The sequence below is a fragment of the Myripristis murdjan genome, chromosome 2 (assembly GCF_902150065.1).
Source record: "Myripristis murdjan chromosome 2, fMyrMur1.1, whole genome shotgun sequence".
NCBI lineage: Eukaryota > Metazoa > Chordata > Actinopteri > Holocentriformes > Holocentridae > Myripristis > Myripristis murdjan.
The window spans coordinates 16,368,533-16,379,596 of NC_043981.1; the positions used below are offsets into that span (position 1 = coordinate 16,368,533).

General features: G+C 45.4%; 1 protein-coding gene across 1 annotated transcript in view; it reads right to left on the bottom strand.

The window, feature by feature from the left end:
* Positions 1–1,592: 1,592 nt before the first annotated feature.
* The window catches only part of LOC115369946 (NACHT, LRR and PYD domains-containing protein 12-like), a 33,851-nt gene continuing 24,379 nt past the window's right edge, over positions 1,593–11,064 (bottom strand). The window contains exons 9-10 of the mRNA XM_030066687.1: positions 2,172–2,342; positions 1,593–1,709 (exon numbers count right to left, since the gene is read on the bottom strand). Of these exons, the coding sequence (XP_029922547.1) occupies positions 1,652–1,709; positions 2,172–2,342 (229 nt within the window). The 3' untranslated portion in view covers positions 1,593–1,651. The remainder of the gene's footprint in view (positions 1,710–2,171; positions 2,343–11,064) is intronic.

Genomic DNA, 11,064 nt, shown 5'->3' on the forward strand with positions numbered 1-11,064 from the left:
TACGCTGTGTTTGGATCCAGTGTGAGATCACAGGCATCTGATGGGGAGAAGACACACAACACACCTCAGAAAGCATCATTCACTCACACTCTCCTGGCTCTCATAAGGTTATTATAGTTTTGCATTTTTCATTAGTTTTTATTTTTAATGTCATTTTACACTTTGTGTTTTCAGTTTGAGTTTGGTTTGAATTCATTTTTAAAGAGGATTTGCTTGTTTAGTTTATTGTTTTTAATGCTTATTTTTTGTTGAGTTTGTAAGGCAGATTTCATATCCACCCAAAATACCAGAGAAAAACAGAGAAAAACAAATACATATCAACAATTAAACAAATGAAACCTTTTTTTTCTCCTTTTTCTCCTTCAGTTTTTTCTTATATTTCCCTCTCTTTTTCTCTACCCCTCTCTGTCCTTGCCTGCCCCCTACCCTCATCATACACCCCCCTTACACACACACACACACACACACACACACACACACACACACACACTAAAAGTAAACTACAATTGATTTGCTTTCTTAATTTTTTTTTTCTTCTTCGTATTTTCTGTGTTGTTTTGTTTGAGTTCCTGTCTGGTTCTTTCTTTCTCTCCACATCTGTACAGTCCTGTCTTCTCCTTTTCTAATGTTTTCTAATGTTGTCACTCTTTGCACTCGACTTGTTCACCTTTCTTTCACTAATAAAGGGGAAAAAAACACGTTTATGTATGAGATGAATCGACACGGAGGAAAACTCATTTTTCTCTGTAATTTTAAAGTTGTTTTTTGTCCTTGTAGCTTTGATTGGACACAGCAGAGAGAGACAGGAAAGGCCGGGAGAGAGACGGGCCGCCCTGCAGCGAAGGGCCTGAGGTGGGATTCAAACCCACGACTCAAGGCTGAATTATGCTTCCGCGTTGGAAGAGCGCACGGAGGTTGTGCGAAGCACGCATTTCCTACGCAGCGCGTGTGTGTCCAACATACCTCTGCAAAACACACAGCAATCCTCCGCCCAACACCCTGTGACGTATGGTCGCTGCTCTTCTGTACGTCTTTGTAATGGCGAGAGGACGAGTCGTATAGGTGCGGGTTCTTGCGCACCTCCTCGGCCAGGCGTTCTTCCGCGAGATCCAGCACTCTCCAAAGTTTGCAAACACAACCGACGAGTCGAGACACAACAGTTTTAAAAACGGCGCTGCCGGTCGGCACAACAACAGGATGTGATGCCGGTTGCAACGAAATGCCGGAAATGATGTACTTCGGCGGACCAATCACAGCTCTTGTGGGGCTGCGTAGGGTCCGCGTAGTTACAATTTTTGGGAGGCGCGCGGCAAGGCTCTGCGGTGGTCGCACAACCCCTGTAAGCTTCGCACAACCTCCGTACGCTCTTCCAACGCGGAAGCATAATTCAGCCTTCAGCCTGGACAAGCTGGAGCTCTGCACCTCGTGAGCTCCCAGGGCGCCCAGGTTTCTGTCCTGTCAGCTGATTTTAGCTGCTTTTGGAAACACACACACACACACACACACACACAGTTTCAGCTAGCTCCCATTTTCTCTAAAGCCTTGTTTGGATTTGTACTGCGTGTGTGTGTGTGTGTGTGTGTGTGTGTGTGTGTGTGTGTGCGTGTGTGTGTGTGTGTGTGTGTGTGTGTGTGTGCTTGCTCATACTGTCTCAGTACTCACATGCTCTCATGCTGCCAGCTGGAATCCAGTCTTTTACATGTTCCAGCCTGTAGGGATGAACACAAAACCATCATCCTCTTCATCATCATCATCATCATCATCATCATCATCTGCAGGTCGACTCGAGCACATGATCCCAACACACCTGTGGCTGCTCTGATTGGCTGATCTCTCTCTGTCTGTCTGTCCAGTCCTGAGGCCACTGAGCACTTTGGACATTTCCCAGGAAATGCTGCCTGCACTGACTCCACCCCTCCACTGACCTCAGAGGACTGACTCCACCCCTCTACTGACCTCAGAGGACTGACTCCACCCCTCTAGGACTGACTCCGCCCCTCTACTGACCTCAGAGGACTGACTCCACCCCTCTAGGACTGACTCCATCCCTCTACTGACCTCAGAGGACTGACTCCACCCCTCTAGGACTGACTCCACCCCTCTACTGACCTCAGAGGACTGACTCCACCCCTCTACTGACCTCAGAGGACTGACTCCACCCCTCTACTGACCTGAGAGTCTTCAGGCTGCAGTTTGGACTCTCCACCAGAGCAGACAGCAGCTCCACTCCTGAATCCTGCAGCTGGTTCTCACTCAGGTCCAGCTCTGTCAGATGGGGGTTGGACTTCAGAGCCGAGGCCAGAGAATCACAGCTGCTCCTTGTCAAGCTGCAGTACTTCAGTCTGAATGAAGAATAAAAAATAAACTCTAAGACCAGAAGAGTGCAGATGTGTGTCAGGCCTCGCTCTCAGAGCTGCGTCTGATTGGCTGCTTGTCTCTGAAGAGCAGCAGCCTGACAGCTGGAGCTCAGACTAGGGGTGGGAACGTGGACAAAAAATTCTAAGGCGCCGTATAATTGTGTGTACACGTGTCTTCAGAGTTGGTGGATCTTGACTGCTTTACAACCACTAGAGGGCGCTGTCACCAATCAAATAACACAGTTGCAACCGCAATTAAGTTGTTAATTGCTTCACTTCGTGGCTTGTCACATTTTGTGGATATGAAATCCTTCATGCTAGCTGCTGTTGTCGTCCTCCACTCGCTCTGACGCCGTTCTCTGTCCTCAGGCTGCTCAGGTGTTTCCACTGCAGCTGGTTTACCATCGAGCCTGAGCTGCTGCCCTTAAAAACTAAAGAGGCTTTCACATAGCACGAGGTTTGGGCCGCGCTCTGCGCTGGGTTAGGGTTAGGGTTAGTTAAGTTAAACATTTTCAGCTCGGGCACAGCGCACACGGGCGGCTGCGTCAGCCTCGTGCTGCGCTCAGCTCGGCACAGACCGGTGCGCCCTCCAGCCCCACGATCACAGACACAATGAATGGCTGCGCCGGCAGAGGTCTGCACCGTGTGCACGCTGTGTGAAAGCCGCTTCATTCAGCGTGACACACTTCTGTTTCTTTGAACAGCTGCCAAACAGAGCTTCTACTTTTGGTGGATGCCATCGCGCTCGTGAGTGAACTTAAAGTCACATAATGAAAAAAAAAACAATGTGGACACGGTTAGTGTTTTTTTCTAAACATTTATGATTGGCGTGTACAAGTCCCACCCCTAGCTCAAACCACTTCCTGTCTTTTAGGAATGGAAAGAGTCTTGTGCTGTATCTTCATTCAAGCATTCGCTCAGCATTTTCCTCCAAACAGGGCGCTGCAGAACAGAGTCAACACCGGTCAAACTTCCTGTCAGTCTTTCTGTTTCCATAATTCCAGATTTGAAGCGTCACTCCTCAGTGAACTGGCTCCTTGCGCTCTGAGAGCTTTTTCTACTTCATTATCTAGTTATTATTATGGATTAGCCATGTTTTCCAGCAGCCTGCTCACACTGATACAGCTATTCATTTTGTAAGAAAGTGAAAATATTAAACAATAATAGGTTAATTATTCCTAAATAAATGAATATGTTGTTATTTGAAAGTCTGGTCCCCACAGTGTCTGCCTAAAAAAACTCTGGCCTTTGGACAAATGGAGTTGATGAGCCCTGATGTGTTTGATTTTCTTCCTCACATCACAGCAGAGATCTGGAACGACGGCTCACCAGCTCTTTTAGACAGAAGTCATGTGGCTCTGACAGAAACAACCAAACACAAAAACACTCTCTCTCTCTCTCTCTCTCTCTCTCTCTCTCTCTCTCTCTCTCGTGCTGAGTGAGGTGTGTGAGTGGGTGTTTGGAGCGGTTCTTTTCCTATATTTTTTTCTGATTTCATTTATCGATTTATGGGCTTAAGTTACACAAATTATTAATCACAGATCACATTGGTTTAGATTTAGGGTCTTTTTTTTTAAATTTTTTTTATTTGGTGCTTTATTTTCCTTTGTTTTCCCCGCACTGGCGTCTTGCCGGCGGCGTGGCTGACGCCATGGCCAGCGGGGATTTCAAATCACTAACCCGCAAAAACGGGGTAAAGATCACGGCCACTTTCCCCTGCAGCGTGGAGGAGATCAGCCTCGCTGTGGGGGAAAAGGTCGGGCACATTGGCATCAAATCGGCCGCTCGGATGAACAGTGCCGTGGTTATTTTCCTGGACCGGGTGGAGAAGGTGAACCGGCTCGTCGAGACAGGAATCACCGTGAAGGACAGCTTTGTACAGGTGCTACCTTTGTCGCAGCCAGCGACAAAGGTAGTCCTGTCAAATGTCCCCCCCTTCATTTCCGATGAGTTTCTGAGCAGAGAGCTGTCCAGACACGGAAAGGTAGTGTCCCCGATCCGCAAGATCCCGTCTGGATGTAAGTCTCAGTTGCTGAAGCACGTTGTGTCTCACAGAAGACAGCTCTATATGATACTGAACAAACGGGATGAGGAGCTTAACCTCCGATTCCTTGTTAAAGTAGATGATTATGAGTACGTGATTTTTGCCACTTCATCGGTGATGAAGTGTTTCGGTTGTGGAGGGGAGGGACACACGGTGAAGTCCTGTCCGGGGAGCGGGGACCCGGCTCCGCCCGGTCCGGGGGAATCTGCGGCCGCTGGAGCGGCGGCTCCCGCGGCTCCACCGGCACCGGTGGGGCGCGGGGCCGCCGCGAGGAGCCCCCCGCGGGGCCGGTCGCCTCATCCGAGCGGCCGATTCCAGCTCCGCGGAGCCCAAAGAAGAAATGTGCCGATGTGTCCGACCTACAGCACGGGGTGAGTAACACAGATGCACCGGGTGTCAGTGTGAATGTGGTGTGTGAGAGGGATGGAAACGGTGTGAATGAGACAGTGCAGGAGGAGGGGGAAGGAGGAAAAATGGATGGTGTGTGTGAACAGAATGGAAGTGGTGTGGGTGAGCAGGGGAAGGAGAGTGGTGTGTGTGAACAGAATGGAAGTGGTGTGGGTGAGCAGGGGAAGGAGAGTGGTGTGTGTGAACAGGAGAATGAGAGTGGTGCATGTGAACAATTGAATGAGAGTGGTGTGTGTGAACAGGAGAATGAGAGTGGTATGCGTGGAGCTGAACAGATGAATGAAAGTGATATGAGTGAGAACAGTGAGCAGGTGAAGGAGAAGGCAGGTGAGGAAGAAAAGCAGGCAGATGGAGAAAAAGAAGGTGAACAGTGTGCAGGAGGCAGTGGAGGAAAAGAGGACAAGGGTAAAAACAGTGGGCTATGGAGTGAGCAGGTGGAGGAGGAAACAGAAATGTTTGTAAAACCAAAAGCAACTAAACGTAGGAGAAAGAGCAGAAACAAAAATGATGCAAAAAACAGCAAAGTGGTGGAGGAGAAACAAAACAGAAAGTATACAGATGACAGTGAGAGTGATGAGTGTGTGTCTGACAGCAGTGACATCCCCAACATGAGCAACAGCCAAGAAAAAAAAATGTACAGTCCTGAAAAAATTAAAAGTTTTTTACAACAAACCAAAAATCAGCATGGAGTGAAAATAGAGGATTACTTTCCAGACATTGGTCTATTTTACCTATCAGCAAAAATAAGCATGAGCAAAAGAGAGGAAGCTGGGTTAACTGAACAAGAGATTTATAGACTGAAAAAACTGGTGCTAAAGGCAAAAAAAAAAAGATTGATGATGGAAAAGGCAACTATGTGGGTTTTATTTAATTATTTGTTTTATCCTGGTTTTTAACATCTTACTCATCATGGATGTTCTTAAACTAGGGGTTTTAAATGTAAATGGTGCAAGAGATGCAAGGAAACGAGCTTTTATCTTTGAAACAGCCTTAACAAAAAAAATAGATGTTCTTTTTTTGCAAGAAACCCACAGTGATTTTAAAAATGAAGTTGAGTGGAGGAAGGAATGGGGAGGAGAGGTGGTTTTAAGCCACCACACTTCCCTTAGTGGAGGAGTAGGTTTTCTTTTCTCCAAAGGTTTTAAACCCAACTCCCTGGAGGTCCAACATTTTATTGATGGCAGGTTGCTATTGACCAGAGCTCAGTTCGGCCATTTTAAAGCTGTTTTTATCAACATCTATGCCCCAACAGCCGGTGCAGAGAGGAAGCAGTTTTTTATTGAAAGTAAATGATGTTTTAAATGGGTGTGCTACGGAGGATTTTTTATTCTTGGGTGGGGATTTTAACTGCACAGAAGATGCGACATTAGACCGCAATCATGCAGAGCCTCATCCAGCCTCTCAGCGCGCCCTGAAGCAGCTGGTCCACACTCATGGCCTGGTGGACGTGTGGAGAAGGATGCACCCAGACTCCAGACAGTATACCTGGTCCCACTTCAGAGAGAGTAGGGTCTCCTCAGCCAGGCTTGATCGTATTTATTGTTTTAAACATCATCTTAATGTTTTTAAAAATTGTAGTATTGTACCAACTGTTTTTACTGATCACTCTTTGATTTTATGTAATGTTTTCATCAGAAATTTTAAACCTAAGAGCGCTTATTGGCATTTTAATTCTGTTTTAGTATATGATAAACATTTTAGAGAGGTTTTAAAATATTTCTGGGGTGTTTTTAGACAGAGGAAGGGTGATTTTAGTAGTCTTAGGCAGTGGTGGGACCACGGTAAGACTCAAATCCAACTCCTGTGTCAGCAGCACACTCTCAATGTCACCAGAGACATCACCAGATCTATGAGGGATCTAGAGACCGACATAGTGGATCTTGAGTCCACAGAAAATCGAGGCTGTATTGAAAGCCTCAAAGGAAAAAAAATGGCTCTAGCCAACCTGTTAAACGTTAAAGTACAGGGCGCACTGGTCAGGTCCCGGTTCCAGACCATCAGGGAGATGGATGCCCCTTCTGGCTTCTTCTTCAGCCTGGAGAAAAAGAATGGACAGAGGAAGGTAATCCACACACTGCTATCTGACACGGGGCAGGAGATCACGGAACCATGCCAGATACGAAAACGAGCTGTGGAGTTCTATAAGGAGCTCTACAAGAGTGAGTATGGGGAAGAGCAGAAGCTCACAGAGGAGTTCTGCCAAGGGCTTCCTCAAGTCTCAGCAGAGACCAACGTACAACTGGCAGCCCCACTCCACATGCAGGAGCTTCAGGCTGCACTGCAGGGCATGCAGGGCCAACGGGCCCCGGGCATTGATGGACTCAATGTGGAGTTCTACAGAGCCTTTTGGGACATCTTAGGACAAGATGTCCTGGATGTATTCAATGAGTGTCTGGCCTCTGGTTCCATGCCAGTGTCCTGCAGGAGAGCAGTGCTCACCCTGCTGCCAAAAAAGGGGAACCTGCAGGACATCAAGAACTGGCGCCCCGTGTCATTGCTCTGTGTGGATTACAAGATTCTGTCCAAGGTCTTGGCCTCCAGGCTGGGGAGGGCTATGGAGGAGGTCATCCACCGGGACCAGACCTACTGTGTGCCCGGCAGGTCAATGGTGGATAATATCCACCTAATTCGGGACGTTGTGGATGTCTCTGGTTCTTTGGGCTTAGATACTGGTCTGATTTCCCTAGACCAGGAAAAGGCTTTTGACCGCGAACACAACTTCCTCTGGAGAGTAATGGAGAAGTTTGGGTTCAGCGCTGGCTTTTATAGCTAAGATCAAGGTGTTGTACAGTGAAATTGAGAGTGTGTTGAAGTTTAATGGAAGTCTGTGTGCACCTTTTAGAGTGCATAGAGGTGTCCGGCAGGGCTGCGCTCTGTCGGGGATGCTCTATGCACTCTCCCTGGAACCTCTCCTCAACAAGATACGCTCCAGCCTACAAGGTTTGTTTTTACCTGGTTTTAGTGGAAACATGGTTTTATCGGCTTACGCAGATGATGTCATTGTTTTTATTAAGAATCAGAGTGATGCAGACCTTTTAACTAACATTGTGAGTGATTTTAGCATAGCATCAGCAGCAAGGGTAAACTGGCAAAAAAGCGAAGCCCTTGCTGTTGGTGAATGGCGTGGCGGTCTCCCAGTTTTTTCCCAAGCCCTAAAATGGAAAAAAGATGGTCTTAAGTACCTCGGTATATACTTGGGAAAGAAAAATGTGGTGGAGAAAAACTGGGAGACCGTCACGGAGAAAATAGAAGGAAGACTCTCCAAATGGAAATGGTTGCTCCCTAAGATGTCAATGAGAGGCAGGGTTCTGGTTTTAAACAACTTGGTAGCATCCCAACTGTGGCACCGACTAACCTGTGTGGACCCCTCCCCCAAATTTATTAGCAAATTTGCAAAGAAAATTGTTGATTTCTTTTGGGATGGTCTACACTGGGTGCCACAGGGGGTGCTGTTTTTAGCCAGAGAGGAGGGGGGACAGGGCCTCATCCACCTGGCCAGCCGAACTGTAACTTTCAGACTGCAATTTATACAAAAGTATTTGAAAGGTCCAGCAGATCTGATGTGGAGGGATGTGGCCAGCTGCATCTTTAGGCGTGCCAACAACTTGAGGCTGGATAAAGCTCTGTTTTTAATGGATCCAAAATTTCTAGTTTTAAATGGGTTACCTCCTTTTTACCAAAGTGTTTTTAAATCATGGAAACTGTTCTCTCACAGAAGGTGTTCCAAAGCTGAATCTCTGCACTGGCTACTGAACGAACCTCTGATCAACGGGGCCAGGCTGGATGTAACCTGCAGCACATCACCTGGTCTGAGGGGGGCGCTGCTCCAGTCAAACGTCATAACCCTGAAACAGCTGGTGGATGCGGTGGGGCCGGCGCTGAGCGACGCCCAGGCCCTGGGCTCTCTACTAGGAATGAGGTCTGTCCGGGTGGCGCAGAAGACCCTAGAACTGTGGACCAAAAGACTGTCTGGGGAGGAAAAAAGGCTCCTCAGGGACGACGCAGAGAGGAAATGTGAGCCCAATGACACAGACACCTTCCCGGAAATTTTCCTGAGCCCAGGGCTGGGGGAACTGACCGGCCCCCTGCTAATGGTCAACGACCCACAAAGAATGACTCTGCACAAAGCAGACAAGAAAACACTCTAGACAAACTGTGTAAAAAGCATCCACAAGGTCGGACTGAGCAACAGATCCTCCACTGTGTGGACACAGAGACTGGGACAAAATGGACTGAAACCACAGTGGAGGGTTTTTTACAAGCAACCCCTGGAAAAACGGACTGGTGACCTCCAGTGGAGAATTTTACACGGTGCTGTTGCCACAAACGCTTTTATCTCTGTTCTTAATCCTGCTGTTTTTAGTAAATGTCCTTTTTGTGATCTCCGTGAGACTGTTTTCCACATGTTCACTGAATGCAACAGGCTCACGGAGATCTTTTTGGTTTTAACATTGGTTTTTAATCTTTTTACGTAGCTTTTACTGAGAAGGTTTTTATCATGGGAGCTGGCTATAACAAACAAACAAAACAAATGGCAGCTCCTAAATTTTATCTCAGGAGAAGCAAAAATGGCAATTTACTTAAGCAGAAGAAACAAGATTGAAAACAGAGAAGGGCAAAACGCAAAAAAGATGTGGCAAGCAAAACTAAAAGCAAGACTCAGACTAGAGTTCAAATTTTATAAACAGATGGGAGATTCGGAAGGTTTAAAAAGCTGTGGTGTTTTAAAGATATACTTTGCTCTGTTGAAGAAGAAAACCTGCACCTTGCACATTTTTTATGAAGTATTTTATTTATCTAAGTGATTTTGCACAGAAGCACTTTATTTGTAAATGAAGACAGTCTTGAAAGTGAAAAAGATGTAAATAAAGTCTTTGTAAAAATCAAAAAAAAAAAAATCTCTCTCTCTCTCATCTCTCTCTCTCTCTATCTCCCTCTCTCTCTCTCTCTCTCTCTCTCTCTCTCTCTCCTCTCTCTCTCTCTCTCCTCTCTCTCTCTCTCCCTCTCCTCTCTCTCTCTCTCCTCTCCTCTCCTCTCTCTCTCTCCTCTCTCTCTCTCTCTCTCACACACACACAAAGCACGCAGCATCCATGATACGAACCTGACCAAACTCCTCACAAAACTAAAATAACCGCAGCCCCGACTTAAAAAAAGCACAACATATACTTCACAGCAATATCAGCCTTATAGACATTTAGTGCTACTATATGATTCAAACAATATCCATATATTTCTGTCATCATTAAAAAGTGCAGTCTGACCTGAGAGTCTTCAGTCTGCAGTTTGGACTCTCCAGTCCAGCAGACAGCGCTCCACTCCTGAATCCTGCAGCTGGTTCTCACTCAGGTCCAGCTCTGTCAGATGGGGGCTGGACTTCAGAGCCGAGGCCAGAGAAGCACAGCTGCTCTCTGACAACCTGCAGCCACTCAGTCTGAATAGAAGAAAATATGGAGCTATAATTCCAGATCACAAGATGTTCCAGATCAGAGTGAATAAATATCAACTGAGAGGGATTTGTATGTTCAAAAAAACAAAGGCAAGAACAAATGTAAAACAAAGATGTATAACAGTAGAAGGTGTAAATATATGGAATAATTTAGAAATGGAAATGAAATTATGTAATGCACTTTAGATTTAAAATGCTATTTAAAAATAATATTATTAGTAAATATAAAACAAATTAAGAACACTAGTGTATTTATGAACTGCCTTGGAACCCTTTGAAGTATAATATTTATTTAAGTGAGGTGACAAAAGCTTAGTAATGTAAGAAGGAGAGGCAAAATAAGCTAAGGCTTCAGCCTATACCTTTTCAGTCAGTGTATGTTTGTATAAATCATTATTTTTTTTGGTTTTTCAGTACTAAAAGGAAATGAAATACTATTTATGTTTAAAATATGTGTATAAGATATTGTCTATTTATATGTGTATTTGGTTTCTGCATGTTGAAAATGACTGAAAAACAAAATTCACTAATTCACTAAATTTCTGGTGTTTTGGATATTTATATCAAAGATTGGTTCAAAATATTCAAAAGGCAGGACAAACCATTATTATAACAATTATATTAATAAGAATACTGATAATACTAATTCATATTATATTACACCTTATAGCAAAGTTCAAAGTGCTTAACAAAACCATCAGAGTAAATGAAAAGATAAAGAGAACCCTGAAATTAAAGACTCAAAATATTAAAAATACAAATAAACAGACAATGAAAGCAAGAAATGATAAAAGGTCCAAAATAATTCA